General features: G+C 51.5%; 1 protein-coding gene across 2 annotated transcripts; it reads left to right on the top strand.

Annotated features, from left to right (window-relative positions):
* The first annotated feature begins 7,947 nt into the window (after window positions 1-7,947).
* On the top strand, window positions 7,948-16,861 carry LOC128848084 (zinc finger protein 850-like). 2 transcript variants are annotated; one of them, XM_054047849.1, is made up of 4 exons: window positions 7,948-7,995; window positions 8,508-8,634; window positions 9,966-10,079; window positions 10,393-16,861. In XM_054047849.1, the coding sequence occupies exons 1-4, from the start codon at window positions 7,972-7,974 to the stop codon at window positions 13,473-13,475; spliced, it is 3,348 nt and encodes a 1,115-aa protein (XP_053903824.1). In that variant the 5' UTR covers window positions 7,948-7,971; the 3' UTR covers window positions 13,476-16,861. The 2 variants fall into 2 exon arrangements, with proteins under 2 accessions (XP_053903824.1, XP_053903823.1); XM_054047848.1 differs by having other exon boundaries at window positions 10,390-16,861.
* The last annotated feature ends 855 nt before the right edge of the window (window positions 16,862-17,716 follow it).

Here is a 17,716-nt window from a genome sequence, read left to right as displayed (position 1 = left end):
TCAGATTTACAGAGCCAAGCTGCCCGAGCCAGCGCTACTGGCTTCGGGCAGCCCCCCCCCGCCTCCGGACCCCGAGCCCCCAGCCAGGCACTTCTCCTACCCGGCTCCAGCTGAGCTGCTCCCGTGGTGCAAGGTCCGGAGGCAGGGGGGGGCTGCCCGAAGCCAGCAGCTCGGCTCTTACAGTCTGAGAGTAGAGGAGCAGCTCAGCTGGAGTCCAGGTAGGAGAAGTGCCTGGCCAGCAGCTGGGGTCCGGAGGCAACGGGGCTGCTCGAAGAGTCAGGGAGCAGCAGCAGTCGCCGGAGCCTGCTCTAAGGTAAGCCAGGGATGCCAGCAAAGCTGGGAGTACCTAGGGTTACCATATGTCCGGATTTTCCCAGACATGTCTGGCTTTTTGGGCTCCAAACCCCCGTCCGGGGGGAAATCCCAAAAAGCCGGACATGTCCGGGAAAATCAGGACATGCGGGCGGCGGTGGTGGGCCGGGGGCCGGGGGCGCCCAGCGCCGGCGGGGCAGAGCGCCGGCGCTGCCGGGGAGCCTGGGGCGCCGGCGCTGCCGGGGGCCGGCTTGGCAGAGCGCCGGCCGGCGCTGCCGGGGGACCGGGGGCCGCCGGGGCAGAGTGCCGGTGCTGCCGGGGAGCCGGGGGCACCAAGCGCTGGCGCTGCTGGGGGGCCGGCGGGGCCGAGCACCAGCCGGTGCTGCCGGGGACCGGGAGCGCAAAGAGCCGGTGGGGCCAGGGGGTGCTCGGCCGGGGGCCGGGCCAGGGGGTGCTGAGCGGGCCGGGGGGCCGGCGGGGCTGGGGGATGCTCGGCCGGGGGTTCGGCGGCCGGCGGGGCCAGGGGGTGCTCGGCCGGGGGCCGGCCCAGGCTGGAAATGCCGGGGGGGGACAGCCTGGGCCGCTCCTCCTCCCCCCACACTCCCCCTTACCTGCTTCAGGCTTCCCGCAAATCAAATGTTCGCGGGAAGCAGGGGAGGGGGCGGAGTTGGGGCGGGGACTTTGGGGAAGGGGTGGAGTTGGGGCGTGGGCGGGGCTGGGGGTGGGGCCGGGGTCCGGTGGAGTGTCCTCCTTTTGGAGGCTTGAAATATGGTAACCCTAATTTATGAAGTCATTAGGAGGTGAACTATCTCCAATTCAACAGGTTAATCATTAATAGTTGCAGGATTTTCTTGCCATGCTGTATTAGGAGGAGAACATCACCAGACTGACATTTAAATTCTTTTATTTAACTAAAACAACAACGTTCAGTATTCTGGATTTGTTTCTTCAACAGCAAACATAATATTTTAACAGAAAAGCATATTTTCCTCTCTTCTCACATTTGTCTCCAGACTCTTCCTTCTCCAGATCTAGTCTGCCTCCAACAGTCTTGTATTCATTGAACTTTTTGAAACTGCAATTTTGGAGAGCGGTAAGGGATTAACTCTTTGTACACAAATTTGCAGAGGGACAATTGAGGTGAGGTCTGTTATTTCTCACCTCTATATATTAATTTATTTTAAAACATTTTTACTGTTAACAAGTATGTTACCTTTGGAGACACAAAGACAAAGTTTGAGAACTGGCAAACTAAGCATCTCTGATGGTATCTTCTAGACTGAGCACTGAGTCCCATTGGGTAAATAGAGAGATTTACCTAAGTAATCTATACAGAAGCCTGTGGATCCCCATAAGACTGGGTCCTTAATGCATGAACTACAGGAACTCATTTACAAAACTTTTTTTAAACATGACATGTCTATATTGTCTCATACTATAGAATTAGAATGTATAATCCCTATTCCATGATGAGAGACCTTTGAGCTATAATGTATCTGAATTAAAACTATCTTTAGATAAAATGGTTTTTGAGGAAAAAAATTATCAAAAAAATCCGATTTAAATAAAAAAAATCTGATTTTCTTGATTTTTTTTTTTAAATCATTGATTTTTATTCACTCTGGGAAACAGTGTAAAACATGCCTTGGGATGGAGAATTAAGCAGTTCAGCAGTCCAGATGGTACCCTGGGAAATGTCTCACACCTGCTGTCTCCTGGCACCATTGTGCCTTCATCATCCTGATCCTGAAAGGCAAGTTACGCAGGACAAACCAAAGAAGAGGAACCAGCCGACATCCTCAACTCCACCGACGTTGGTTTTGGCTAAATCCTGAACTCCCCCTGGCATGGGAGACTTGAGGTTCTGCTGCCAGCCTTCCCCTCATGCATCTGTTTCCTTCCCAATGGTCAGGGGTGAAAGTAACTTAAAGGACTTAGCAAAGGGGTGAGCAAACTTTTGGGCTCGAGGGCCACATGAGGGTTGTAAAATTGTATGGAGGACCAGATAGGGAAGGCTGTGCCTCCGCAAACAGCTTGGCCCCACCGCCTATCCATCCCCTCCCACTTCCCAGCCCCTGACTGCCCCCCCTTAGAATCTCCAACCCCATCCAACCCACCCCCACTCCTTGTCTCTTGACCACCCTCTCCGGAGACCCCCACCCTAACTGCCCCACCCAGAACCCTCCCGCCCAACCCCCCTTGCTCCCTGTCCAATGACAGCCCCATCCCCTATCCACCCCCTGCCCCCTGACAGACTCCCGGGACTCCCACGCCCCATCCAACCCCCTCTGCTCCCTGACTGCCCCCTCCAGAGACCCCCCCCCCAACCACCACCCCGGAACCCCAACCGCTATGCAACCCACCCTGCTCCCTGTTCCCTGATTGCCCCCCGGGAGCTGCTGCCACTTATCCAACCCCACATCCCTGTCTCCCCTATCATGCTACTCAGAGCAGCGTGTCTGGCTCCGCAAGGATCTAGACACACTGCTCCGTGGAAGCGCACAGCCCCACCCCCAGAGCGCTGCCCACGCGGTCAGACCTTGTTTGTCATCAGGCAATCCACACAGGAGAGAGACCCCACAAGTGCTTGGACTGTGGGAAAAGTTTCATACAGAAGTTTTTTGGTTGAAGGATGGCTACTTTTAAATCTGTTGTTGAATGTCCAGGGATATTGAAGTGTTCTCCTACTGGCTTTTGTATGTTACCAATCCTGATTTGTGTCCATTTATTCTTTTACATAGAGACTGTCCGGTTTGGCCAATGTACATAGCAGAGGGGCATTGCTGGCACATGATGACATATATTACGTTAGTAGATGTGCAACTGAATGTGCCCCTGATAGTGTGGCTGATATGGTTGGGTCCTATGATGGTGTCGCTAGAGTAGATATGGGGACAGAGTTGGCAATGGGGTTTGTTGCAGGGATTGGTTCCTGGGTTAGTGTTTCTGTGGTGTGTAGTTGCTGGTGAGTATTTGCTTTAGATTGGGGGCTGTCTGTAAGCAAGGACTGGCCTGACTCCCAAGGTCTGGATGGAAGCTGGAGGCAGGTAGGTAAGTATAGCGGTCAGTAGGTTTCCGGTATAGGGTGGTGTTTATGTGACCAGCACTTATTTGCTGTGGTGTCCAGGATCTCTTGTGTTGACTGGTCCAGGCTGAGGTCAGTGGTGTGGTGGAAATCGTTGAAATCCTGGTGAGGGAGGGGTTCCTCTCCCCAGGAACTCCAGTGGACCAGGGCCAAGCCTGCAGAGGGGCTCCTCTCCCTGCCTGCCTTCACGGCCCTCGATAGCCAACAGGTCCCGCCCTCCCCATGTCGCACCGTGTCCTGCGTTGGGATGACAGAGAGTTTCTTTGCCCCACTCACCCCACACGGATCCCTCTTGTGATACCCTCTGCACCCCATGTTCACCACTTGTGTAGGGTTATGATATTTTGTGTGCAAAGTGTGCCTGGTGAGGGATCATTGGTAAACTCATGATCTGCTGAATATTGTGCCGTTGAAATGCATGTGACACCATTTCATATAGAATGGTGAGATTTCAATGTATGTTTGTTGCTAGCCTGACCATATGCCAGGTGCCCCAAAAGAGGACACTAATGGGGGGTGGGAGCTGATAGAGTGTGTAGAGTTAGGAGTGCTGGAGGGGGTGCTGTGGGGGTACTCATGAGGTGAGGGCAGTGTTGGCTGCTGTCACAGTGGCAGGGCGCTGGCAGCAGCTGTCAGTCAGCATCGATATGCGGGATGCGCCGCCTCCCCTCAGGGCTGGGAGTCTGGGCCTGGGTGGGCGGGACCTGGCAGCAATCAATCAGCTATGGATGCAGGGCAATTGGATAGTTGGGAAGGTGACTAATCAGGGATGTTTCTGAGCTTCAGCCCTTGTGCTCTGCAAACACCCCCGGACATTTCCTGTTATGGCAAAACCCACTCAGCAGGCTCAAAGACGGAGATCTGTCCATAAAGACCCAGACATATGTCAAAGTTTTTGTTACTGAAATATGTCATAGTTCTGGGGATTGTCCCACTCAAACTCCTCAGAGATGACAAGGGACCGACTGTGGGTGTTAGAAAACCCTTATCTGGCCGTCCATCACCAACAGGAAGAAAGGGGTAAAGAAAGAAATTTATAATTCACCTGAAGGATGCTTTGGAGCTCACACACACCATGAAGTTGCCTGACCCCATGACTGTTGGCCCCTTACTGAAACTTAGTGGGGGGGGGTTTGGTTGGTTTCTCCCAGTACCAAAAGACAGGAAGGGCCAATGAGAAATGAAAACCCTGAGACTAGTCCCCAGGGCGAATGGAGAGAGGCCAAGGCACTAGGTCAACCTCGTTGACAGGGCAGGCAGGCCAGTGAGGGAGTCAGGTGCCAATTCTCTGTGTGAGCTGGAGCTGCCTGCCAGAGAAGGGCAGAGCTAAGGGGAGAGGAGCAGCTAGAGCTGGGTTGGAGGCAGAGGAGTAGAAGCACTGATGCAGAGGGAAGCTGGGTCTGGAGCAGTCTGGTGATGGGTGTGGTGAGCAGCTGGGGAGAGCGAGGGGGGACCCTGGGCAGCGTGGGATGACATCATGTTTTCTATTCCTCTTTCCCATTTTTTCCTTAATTTTTTTAATTACTTGCTGTTTAATAAATCGTATTTGTTCTGAACTCTATGCAATGCTGAATAGCGACATCAGGGATGCGTCCGGAGTGAAGAGAGGACCCCAGAGTGGGGATACAACACCCTAGCCTCTGTCCTGAGTGATCACAACAAAATTGGGGATGAAGACCCTGCAGGAATCTTGGGGCCAGCCTTGTCAGGGTTTCAGACACCGGAGTGGGAGGGGAGTCCGGGAGGTCAGTCAGGTCTCCAGGTAAAGGGAGCGAGGACCCAGCTCCTTTTGCTATTCCATACAATCAGGGTGGTGTATAAGCCAGAAAAGTTCCCCACAATAGTAAGACTGTTCCCCCCACTTACCTCGCTGCATATTTATTGGTTTCTCGTAAAGTTAGTTAGGATTATAGGGGAAAGTGTCAGAGCAGCCACCAGTGAGAGTTGCTGGCCACACTCTGAGGCCACCAAATTTGGTCGTGAGAATCCCTGGGCTAGTTGCTCATGATGGGCCCTTCTGACCATAGAGCCTGTGAGTGGAACAGGAGCCGGACACAGAGATGCTGCAGCGCGGTGGGTTGATCGCTAGGACCCAGGAGCAGCTGGGAGGCGGCTCTCGGGGGAGCGATCGCTGGGCTCAGGCCCGGCAGCACGAAGTGACTCGCAGCCGCTGCGGTGACTCTGGCTCCAGGCTCCTGGCGAGATCCCCGAGCCCCGGCGGCTGGTGCTGGGAGCCCGGAGCCCGGGCTGCAGCCGGGAGAGGGGAATCTCCAGCAGGGCCCTTCCCGCTGCTCCCCAGGAGCCTCTCCCAGGGCAGAGCCCCCAGCCCGGCCAGGCCCCTTCCCGGCCCGGCCCCTGCCCCAGGGGGCCCCGCTCGGAGGCAAGGTGAGAGAGACCCGCCCCCCCGTCACCCCCGGGCTGCAGGGGGAGGAGGGAGCAGGAGGCGGGTGCTGGCGATGCGGGGGGCAGGCTGTGATGGGGGCTGGGGTGCACTGAAGGGAAGATGGGTGGATCGAGGGGATTGTGGGGTGGAGAGGAGCGTGGCTGGAATGGGGAAAGATGTGAGTGGGGGGCACTGCGAGGGAAGCAGGGGTGTGGGGAGACTGGCAGTGGACAGAGGTAAAAACCCATCGCCCCCCACACCACACCCTGCTCCCAGTGTGTTATTGTCAGACGCACCCGTGCTGGTTGGGTCTGTGCAGGGCCGGCTCTAGGTTTTTTGCCGCCCCAAGGAAAAAAATGTGGCTGCCCCCACCACAGAGCCCTGGGCTCCCCCCCTGTACCCTTCTGCTGCCCCAGCCCTGGGGTCTCCCCCCCACCACGTGCAGCCCGAGCTCAGGGCTCCTCTTTTTCCCCCGCACCAGTGCCCGCCCACCCACACACCCCTTCCTGCCCCAGCCCTGGGCTCTTCCCTCCATCCACCTGCACCCTCCTTCCGCCCCAGCCCTGGATCACTGGTAACTTGCTCCCAGGGCGGGTCATTCAGCAATTTTGGATGTTCACAGAACACAGACAGGATTGGTTCCCATATGGTTACAGAACTGCAGTAAAGTGGAACCATTTTCAGCTTGTGTGATTGGAGGATATCTGGATGCATATTATAAGCCTGTTCCCCATCAAAGAGGAAAAGTTGAAGTGTCTTTATTATTCTTTTGTTCCACTCTTTGTTTCTATGGGGAATTTGCCAATGCGATATCACTGTCTTCCTTTTAAACAAATAAAACTAAAAAAAAAAAAAAAAAGGCAATTGTTGTTGAAAATAGCAATTCTGGTCCTAAAAACCACGGGGAAGCATTTCTTGCTCAGTTTTATCCTACTTTTTCTACAGCAAGTTGCAGTGGATCAGTATATTTGATTTGGGAGAAATGAAGTAACAGCTGCGCAAATTGAGTTTGAGCACTCCTGAATGTTGAGGTGTTCAGATCTGGAAGGCAGGTGCTAGATTCCCTTTCTGAATATTAGCTAAATCTGGAAAGGAAAAGTCAGTTTCTGCTTCCATGGCTCAGAAGTGGAAATCCTCCTACGTGCCTGATACTGTATCTAAAGCTGCCCAGGTCCTCTAGCAGAGCCTCCCCTCCCTTACTTTTCATTTTAAATTCTAGTGGGATCCACATACCTCCCTTGCTAGGCTTCAGATAGAGAGGTGCACTGTCCATTTAGTCCACCCAATTCCTTCTTTGGGGGCTGCAAGGTGAGGTCACACCAGTATCCCTAATCCAGTCTGGGGAAGTCTTCTGAAGGGAATATCTGGGCCAAAGCTTTTTTCTACTCCTTGGGCACACTTGTTGCCTATTCACAGTGCCACCCGGCTCTAGCAATGAGCTCTCCCTTCACAACAATCTGCAGCATGAGGTTTCAGCTACCATACTCCCTCCCACTCCCTTTCCTGTTAATAGCGGCCAAGGGAATGCTGGGAAATGTAGTTCTTTCCCTTCTCTAGGGCTGGCTCTATAGGCAGGGAACTAACCAAGGAACAACAGCTCCCAGGGCCCCCTGTTGGCTCTCAGCTCCCAGGCTGGATCCCTGCCCGCTGGTGTCCCTGCAAATGGGCTGCCCCAAGCAGGTGCTTGCTTTGCTGGTGCCTAGAGCCGCCCCTGGGTCTGTGTCTCATGAGTTTTGGGGTCGCCCAGGGTCCTGATCTGATTTCTGGGCAGGATTCACATCTCAGCCACACCGGAGTCACTGCTGCTTTGGGCAGGCAAGGAGTGTGGATGGGCCAATGGGATCAGCCTCTGCCTGCCTGTCCCTGGGGGCTGCTGGGGGAGTCCAGGGCAGCTCATTCTTTAGGTGATACCATCACAGAGCTCCTGCTGCTCCTAAGGGAGAGGAGTTTACACGGCAGTGTGGGGAAATCCCCCAAAGTGGCCCCTTTAGTTCTGCTTTTTTTTCCTAGCATTTGGCTCAGAGATACTGTTACTGGGATGGTCTGAAGAGTCTGGGGGTAATCGGGGTGTGACATGGACTGAAGCCCTTTCTGTAACCTCCCCCATCACCCCTCTCGCCCCAACAGGCTGAGGAATCACGTCCACGTTTTGCTCCAGATGGGCCCGTCTTCCAGGAAAGAGGGAAGGGAAATGTCTGTGATGGAGCCAGCTCAGGTAGGGGATTATCAGGGGCAGGGAGGAGACAGGATGTGATAAACCTGCTGTTTTTCTGAGTGGGCCCATTGGTGACGGGGGAGGGGAGACGGGACATTCCCCCATTTCTCAAACAGGATACAACCCCCTTGCACAGGGCTGGGAACATTTTCAAGGCTCCCAGTGCTGGAGTGAGACCCCACTAGCCTGAGGCTGCTGTGAATTATGAAGGGAAGTTGTCGGCTTTCCTGTCCCTGTCCCTGGCTTAGGGCTCTGCTTCCCATATTAGCCTGTGGCTGCCACGTGTGTGGGAAATGAAACGACCCTGCCCTGCTCTGTGTGCTGGGGTGGACAAGGAGCTCTGACCTTCTCCCCAGGCCCTGAAGCCTCCTGGCTGCTCTCAGCAGGGTGGGGGTGGGATTCTGCTACTCTGGCCCTCCCAGAGCTTCCATTTCTTTATCCTTCCTCCCACGTTACTAGTGGGATTGTTGCTGGGGCAGCAAGTACTGAGTGGGGGACTTTTGGTGTTTCAGTTACCAGTGACGTTCGAGGAGGTGGCTGTGTATTTCACCCAGGGGCAGGGGGCTCTGCTGGACCCCGCTCAGAGAGCCCTCTACAGGGACATCATGCAGGAGAACTACGAGACGGTGACCTCACTGGGTAAGGGATTCCCGTTCCTTCAGATACTAGAAGTAGGGTGACTGGATGAGAGAGGTGAAATATCAGGACACGGGGAGGGAGCCAAACAAAAAACAAAAAACAAGCCGGCGGTGAAGGAAAACAAAAAAAACCGCCGGCGCACAGGAAAAATTGGTGGGGGCTGAGAACCCACCGGCGCCTCCACGCCCCGTCCCGCCCGCACCAGATTGCCTCCGTTCCGTCTCCACCTCCCACCTCGGGGAGGGAGGTGGGCAGCACGCAGAGCCCCTCCCCCAGCCAGAGGGACCCGCCAGGGGGCCAGTTGAGTCCCAGCAGTGCTAGCCTTACCTGGAGCGGCTCCCAGGAAGCATCCAGCAGGCAGGTCCCGTCCCTCTGGCTCCTAAGGTCGAGCGGGTCAGGAATGGTCGAAGGGGGTGGGTGGGCTTGCTGCCGGTGTCTACAAGCCCCACACCCCAGCACTCAGCATAGACCTCCTCACTGCCTCTGTGCGTGCCTGGGGAGTGGGGCTACAGCACTCTGCAGGCTCATGCCGGCCGGCAGGGAAGAGCCAGGTGTTCATTTGTGCTTCCCCAGGCCCAGGAAGAAGATGTGAGTGGCGACGGCTTTCGTCCTCCACCAGACGGTCCCCTGATATCAGGACATAGTGCGTCCCAGCCGATGTAAGGTCGGGACATGGGACAAATACCCTAAAATCGGGACTGTGCTGATAATATCGGGTCGTCTGGTCACCCTAACTAGAAGCCGTGGGGTCTGCGTGTCTGAATCTGGTCAGGTTCTTCCTTGGTCAGTTAGATCAGAGGCGAGTGGTTCCATAATGCACAGCTGCCGTATGAGAGAGACTTGCATCTCTGTGCCCTCTCCAGTGGGACATGGGTGTCAAAATCCAATGGACAAGCTAAACCATCCCCACCCCTCCAGCTTTCAAAGGGGCATAAATCCAGCATTGTCTTGACTGTGTTGTTTCTCGGCTTCACACACAAACCCTGTTCACCTCCCTCCTTGGGAATAGCTCCAGCCATGGGGAGTGCTCTGGGCTCTGCAGGTTTAGAAAGAAGCAGGGGTTTAAGTGCAGAGCTGTGTGTGAGTCAGCAAGGCCCCCAGAGTGCACAATCCTGGGAACGCCTAGTGAGAGTGTAGTAATAATTCAATTCACCTCCCCAGACAACTCCCTCTGCACAAGGGGGCTCACTGACCATTTCCCCATCCTCTTGGATTAACCGCTCTTCCAGCAGAGCACAGGGACAGGTTGCACTCACGGAATGTTCTTTCTGACAAATACTCCACCAATGCTCCACGCACCGTGATCTGGTCTGATTTCAACCTCTGCACAGGATTTCCAATTCCCAAACCTGAGCTCATCTCCCGGCTGGAACGAGGGGAAGAGCCGTGGGTGCCCGATCTCCAGGCCTGCAAAGAAAGAAGGCTTCCGAGATGCACCCATACAGGTGAGGACTGACACAGAAACAATCTAGGGAATGAAAGAAGTTGAGAATCCCAAAATATGGTGTGAGTAAGCACCCTCAGTTCTTCCTCATCTCAGCTGGGACAGGGCTGCAGTCATCAGATATAGCTCACGCCATTCTGTCGAGCCTCTTAGCTGCAGGAGTTTGCTTCCCAGCTTTCCTTCCCTGTGAGTGTTTGGGTGGGATGTGGTGGCAGAGTGCAATTACTCACTCTTTGTGTTGGATTTTTCCTCGGTGCTATTCCTCATTCTCCCTAGCACAATGACTCCTGTCTGGATTGTGTCTCTCCCAGTAGGTGCTGAGCGAGAGAGTGAGAATCAGCAGGGGAATCATCATGAGGAAGTTCCCGGGGAAGTAGAACTGCAGGGGACCTTTGTAGGAAGAGCTGAAGGGAATTTTTCCCAGTGCTTGGAGCAGGAAGAAGGCTGGGGTAACTGGCACAGGTCAGAGAGGCTTCTGGAAAACCACGCAGGGAAGAGAGTGGATGAATCTATTAACGCTGGGGGAGGAGGCAAGGATCCCAGAGCGCAGCAGACAAATCCCAAGGAAGAGACACCCGGGCACTACCCTCAGTTTGCGAAAGAATTCATTGTGAGATCACAGCTTGTGACACATCAGACAATCTATACTGGAGGGAAACCCCCTCAATGCTTGGACGATGGGGAAAGTTTTAATAAGCTCTCAGATCTTAATAACTATGGGAGCAGCCACACTGAAGAGAAACCCGCTCAATCTCTCCAGTGGGGGAAATGTTTCATTTCGAAGACACATATAATTAGACATCAGTTAAGCCACACAAGGGAGAGACCCCTTAAGTGCTTGGACTGTGGGAAAAGATTCATAAGAAAGTCACACCTTGTTAAACATCAGGCAATCCACAGAGGAGAGAGACCCCACAAGTGCTTGGACTGTGGGAAAAGTTTCATACAGAAGTCAAACCTAGTTCGTCATCAGGCAATCCACACAGGAGAAAGATGCCACAAGTGCTTGGACTGTGGGAAAAGTTTCATAAGAAGGTCACACCTTGTTAAACATCAGGCATTACACACAGGAGCGAAACCCCATAAGTGCTTGGACTGTGGGAAAAGTTTCATACAAAGGTCAGACCTTGTTCATCATCAGGCAATCCACACAGGAGAAAGACCCCACAAGTGCTTGGACTGTGGGAAAAGTTTCATAAGAAAGTCAAACCTTGTTAAACATCAGGCAATCCACACAGGAGAAAGACCCTACAAGTGCTTGAACTGTGGGAAAAGTTTCATAAGAAAGTCAAACCTTGTTCAACATCAGGCAATCCACACAGGAGAGAGACCTCACAAGTGCTTGGACTGTGGGAAAAGTTTCATGAAAAGGTCAGACCTTGTTAAACATCAGGCATTACACACAGGAGCGAGACCCCACAGGTGCTTAGACTGTGGGAAAAGTTTCATACAGAGGTTACAGCTTGTTAAACATCAGGCAATCCACACAGGAGAGAGACCCCACAAGTGCTTGGACTGTGGGAAACTTTTCATACAGAGGTCACACCTAGTTCGTCATCAGGCAATCCACACAGGAGAGAGACTCCACAAGTGCTTGGACTGTGGGAAAAGTTTCAAAAGAAGGTCACACCTAGTTCGTCATCAGGCAATCCACACAGGAGAGAGACTCCACAAGTGCTTGGACTGTGGGAAAAGTTTCAAAAGAAGGTCACACCTAGTTCGTCATCAGGCAATCCACACAGGAGAGAGACCCCACAAGTGCTTGGACTGTGGGAAAAGTTTCAAAAGAAGGTCACACCTTGTTAAACATCAGGCAGTCCACACAGGAGAGAGACCCCACAAGTGCTTGGACTGTGGGAAAAGTTTTATAGAAAGGACAGAACTTGTTAAACATCAGGCTTTACACACAGGAGAACGACCTCACAAGTGCTTGAACTGTGGAAAAAGTTTCATAAGAAGGTCACACCTTGTTCAACATCAGTCAATCCACACAGGAGAGAAACCCCACAAGTGCTTGGACTGTGGGAAAAGTTTCAAAAGAAGGTCACACCTTGTTAAACATCAGGCAATCCACACAGGAGAGAGACCACACAAGTGCTTGGACTTTGGAAAAAGTTTTATAAGAAAGTCAAACCTTGTTCAACATCAGTCAATCCACACAGGAGAGAAACCCCACAAGTGCTTGGACTGTGGGAAAAGTTTCATGAAAAGGTCATACGTTATTAAACATCGGGCTATCCACACAGGAGAGAGACCCCACAAGTGCTTGAACTGTGGGAGAAGTTTCATAAGAAGGTCACACCTTTTTTATCATCAGGCATTACACACAGGAGAGAGACCCCACAAGTGCTTGTACTGTGGGAAAAGTTTCATACAGCGGTCACACCTTGTTACACATCAGGCAATCCACACAGGAGAGAGACCCCACAAGTGTGTGGACTGTGGGAAAAGTTTCATAGAGAGATCAAACCTTGTTCAACATCGGGCAATCCACACAGAAGAAAGACCCCACAAGTGCTTCGACTGTGGGAAAAAATTCATACAGAGGGCACACCTTTTTCAACATCGGGCAATCCACACAGGAGAGAGACCCCACAAGTGCTTGGACTGTGGGAGAAGTTTCATAAGAAGGTCACACCTTGTTTATCATCAGGCATTACACACAGGAGACAGACCCCACAAGTGCTTAGACTGTGAAAAATGTTTCATAACAAGGTCACAACTAGTTCGCCATCAGGCAATCCACACAGGGGTGAGACCGCACAGGAACTTGGACTTAGGGGAAAGTTTTATACAAAGATCAAACCTTGTTCAACATCAGGCAATCCACACAGGAGAGAGACCTCACAAGTGCTTGGACTGTGGGAAAAGTTTCATACAGAGGGCACACCTTATTGAACATCAGGCAATCCACACAGGAGAGAGGCCTCACAAGTGCTTGGACTGTGGCAAAAGTTTCATAAGAAAGTCAAATCTTGTTCAACATCAGGCAATCCACACAGGAGAGAAACCCCACAAGTGCTTGGAGTGTGGGAAAAGCTTCCGAAGAAAGTCAAAACTTGTTGAACATCATGCAATCCACACAGGAGAGAGACCCCACAAGTGCTTGGACTGTGGGAAAAGTTTCATACAAAGATCTGACCTTGTTAAACATCAGGCAATCCACACAGGAGAGAGACCCCACAAGTGCTTGGAGTGTGGGAAAAGCTTCAGAAGAAAGTCAAAACTTGTTCAACATCAGACAATCCACACAGGAGAGAAACCTCACAAGTGCTTGGACTGTGGGAAAAGTTTCACAGAAAGGTCAAACCTTCGTAAACATCAGGCAATCCACACAGTAGAGAGCCCCACAGGTGCTTGGACTGTGGGAAAAGTTTCATACAGAGTTCAGAGCTAGTTCGTCATCAGGCAGTCCACACAGGAGAGAGACCCCACAAGTGCTTCGACTGTGTGAAAAGTTTCATAAGAAGGTCACAGCTTGTTAAACATCAGGCATTACACACAGGAGAAACAGTCCAAGCACTTATGGGCTCTGGGAAAAGTTTCATATATTGGTCACAGCTTGTTAAACATCAGGCATTGCACACAGAAGAGAGACCACACATGTGCTTGGACTATGGGAAAAGTTTCATACAAGGTCAGACCTTGTTAAACATCAGGCATTACACACAGGAGAAAGACCCCACAAGTGCTTGGACTGTGGGAAAAGTTTCATAGAGATGTCACAGCTAGTTCGCCATCAGGCATTACACACAGGAGAGAGACCACACTATGGGAAAAGTTTCATAAGAAGATCACACCTTCTTTATCATCAGGCACTCCACACGGGAGAGAGAGCCCACAAGTGCTTGGACTGTGGGAAAAGTTTTATACAGATGTCACACCTTGTTCAACATCAGTCAATCCACACAGGAGAGACTCCAGAGGTGCTTGGACTGCTGGAAATGTTTCATATAGAGGTCTAGCCTCATTACACATGGAAGAATCCATACAGGATCTAAACGTCTGTGACACATGGCAAGAAAGGGTTAAGCAACTTGTATGTAATTGACTCAGAGTCAACATTTAGAGAGAGATTTTAACAGTGTTTCTGCCTTAGATAAGCTAGAGTTTGAAATGTATATGTGTATTTTTAAAGACTTGGAAGAAGAGGGCAAGTCATGTCTGAGTAACCTAATTGCCTTCTATGATGAGATAACTGGTTCTGTGGATGAGGGGAGAGCAGTAGATGTGTTATTCCTTGATTTTAGCAAAGCTTTTGATATGATCTCCTACAGTATTCTTGCCAGCAAGTTAAAGAAGTATGGGCTGGATGAATGGACCATAAAGTGGATAGAAAGCTGGCTAGATCATCGGGTTCAATGGGTAGTGATCAGTGGCTCCATGTCTAGTTGGCAGCCGGTATCAAGTGGCGTGTCCCAGTGGTCGGTCCTGGGGCCGGTTTTGTTCAGTATCTTCATTGATGATCTGGAGGATGATGTGGACTGCACCCTCAGAAAGTTTGCAGATGACACTAAACTGGGAGGAGTGGTAGATATGCTGTAGGGTAGGGATATGATACAGAGGGACGTAGACAAATTAGAGAATTAGGCCAAAATCAATCTGATGAGGTTCAACAAGGACAAGTGGAGAGTCCTGCACTTAGGATCAAAGAATCCCATTCATTGCTACAGACGAGGGACCGAATGGCTAGGCAGCATTTCTGCAGAAGAGGACCTCGGGTTTATGGTGGATGAGAAGCTGGATATAAATCAACAGTCTGCCTTTGTTGCCAAGAAGGCTAAGGGCATTTTGGGCTGTTAAAGTAGGGGCATTGCCAGCAGATCGAGGGATGTGATCGTTCCCCTCTATTCAACATTGGTGAGGCCTCATCTGGAGTATTGTGTCCAGTTTTGGTCCCCGTACTACAAGAAGGATGTGGAAAAGTTGGAAGTCCAGCGGAGGGCAACGAAAATGATTAGGGGGCTGGAGCACATGACTTACGAGGAGAGGCTGAGAGAACGGGGATTGTTTAGTCTATAGAAGAGAAGAATGATGAGGGATTTGGTAGTTGCTTTCAACTACCGGAAAGGGGGTTCCAAAGAGGATGGATCTAGACTGTTCTCAGTGGTACCAGATGACAGAACAAGGAGTAATGGTGTATAGTTGCAGTGGGGAAAGTTTAGGTTGGATATGAGGAAACACTGTTTCCCTTTCTGGGATGATTTAGTTGGGGATTGGTCCTGCTTTAAGCAGGGGGTTGGACTAGATGACCTCCGGAGTTCCCTTCCAACCCTGATATTCTATGATTCTAAGAGGGGTAACTGTAGTAGTCTATGTTTAGCTATCCAAAGGGTTCCTGTATTCTGTTATTTCAGGGATCAATAATTCAGCCATTATAACCGTCGCCCGTGCCACCTGCCCTATTCTAGCTCTGTCTCATTGAATTCGCTGGGGGTAGGTCTGAAGGAGGGAATGTTTATAGCTGAAATCACCAAAATGTGTTTTGCAAGGTTAATGTTAATCGGATCTGTTCCGCTCTCCTGCTCGGACATTCTCTCTGGGGATCCCGGAGACGGAAAGGAGCTGGTGTTACCTTCTTGGCTACCAATCCCCACGGTGACTCTCTACACTAGCAATTCTCCAAATGTGGGCAGAGCCTCCCAATGAAGGCACAGGAATGAGTCAGGGGAGGCGTGATCAGTGTGGGTTGTTTGGGTTTTTTTAAAGAGCACTGGCTGTCAGCCCCAGTTGGCTGGGGCTCATGAAGAAGGAACAGGCCTAGCTGGGAGGTGGGGATCAATGCTCAGGCTCTCAAACCCAGGTGGAGCAGCAGCACAGAAGTAAGAGTGGCAATGGGGTGATAAGTGTTGTGAACAGGGATATTGACGAATATCACTCTTCACGTGGCCACCCTAACTTCTGTGCTGCTATTGGAGGTCTTCAGAGCTGTGCACATTGCTAGCGACTACTCTGCCTTTAGAGCTCGATGGTGATATATGTGCTTTTGAGGGTGGAGGGGTAAATGACCACAGACACAAAGAAGGCGGGTGGTGATGAAACACATCTGAGAACCACTGGTCTACACTCTTATGGGCACCACGTTTACAAAATGATAATTCTTCTCCAAAGTATGTCTTGTGAGGTATCCTAGGAAAAGTCATCACCTGCTGAATATTATTGTCCCATTAAAATGTGTCTATCAGCACTGTCCATGGAGCTCTGAGAGTTTGCTGTATGTTTGTTACATGCTGTAAAGCTGGAAAACGCCCACAGACGAGCTCCTCCTAGACAATGGCACCTGCACACCAGCTAGGTGCTACGTGGCCAGTAATTGCTCAGCCGGCCATTCACCAGCTGTGGAGCTGGGAACAGGAGAGTTACAATTCACCAGAAGGACGGCTGGATGCTCACTTAGGCCACAGACTGATTGTCGCCTGCCCCCCGACTGGGGGATGAACCTCAAAGAGGAGAGTGGTATAAAAGCACAAGGGAGAATTGCCTCCATTTTTACCTCTCCTCTCCCATCTTTACAGAAGGAAGCAAAATGGCTTGAAAGGGAACAGGGACCTTGGACTGGGGAGGGTGTAAGGAAATCCAGCTTGGGTTTAAGAACTGTGAACTGCCTGCAACAGCGGGCGGGATGCGAAAACCTGCTTGCTTCTCATTTTCCTTAAATTGGTAAAATTTAGGATTTAAAATTCAAGTTTTAATTTTATAGTTTTAACCGGTTCTGACCTTTTACATCTTTCTCCCTTGTAATCCCTAAAAACCCCCTTGCTCCAGTTAATAAACTGGTTTTAGTGTTTTGTCTGGACCTGTGTGTTTTCATTGAAGTGTTTGGGGGATTTGACTGGAGAGAACAAGGCTGTGTCCTAATCCGGCCCCTTTATGGGGGTGACCCACTAATTACTGAGTTTTTCCATCACCGTGAACAGACCGAGCAGTCCAAGATGCACATTCCCGGGGTGTAAGGGATGGAGAATTAAGCAGTTCAACAGTCCAGATTGTACCTTGTGGAATGTCTCACACCCGCTGTCTCCTGGCACCATTGTGCCTTCATCATCCTGATCCTGAAAGGCAAACGAAGGAGGGCAAACCAGAGAAGAGGAACCAGCCGACATCCTCAACTCCACCGACTTTGGTTTTGGCTAAATTCTGAACTCCCCCTGGCATGTTAGACTTGAGGTTCTGCTGCCAGCCATCCCCTCACGCATCTGTTTCCTTCCTAATGGTCAGGGGTGCAAGTAACTTAAAGGACTTAGCCCAGGGGTGAGCAACATTTTTGGCCCAAGGGCAACATGAGGATTATAAAATTGTATGGAGGGCCAGGTAGGGAAGGCTGTGTCTCTGCAAACAGCCTGGCCCTGCCCCCTATCTGCCCCCTCCCACTTTCCACCCCCTGACTGCCCCCTTCAGAATCCCCAACAGTGACCTCGCTGGGTAAGGGATTCCTGTCCCCTCAGATATTAGAAGTAGGGTGACACAGATGTCTCGGTGAATTACCCAATCCCACATGCATCCTCCCTTTGGACCCGGCAGGATTCGGTATGTGGGAGCCCACACCCCCTCAACCAGTCCATATGCTTGGAAGGAGCACTGAGAACATCCGCACCTCCATTCAGATAGTCTCCAAGTATGTCTCCATGGCCACAGATC

The sequence above is a fragment of the Malaclemys terrapin genome, chromosome 13, assembly GCF_027887155.1.
Source record: "Malaclemys terrapin pileata isolate rMalTer1 chromosome 13, rMalTer1.hap1, whole genome shotgun sequence".
Lineage (NCBI taxonomy): Eukaryota > Metazoa > Chordata > Testudines > Emydidae > Malaclemys > Malaclemys terrapin.
The sequence above is the reverse complement of the archived record's forward strand: the minus strand, read 5'-3'. Positions and strand labels throughout refer to the sequence as shown.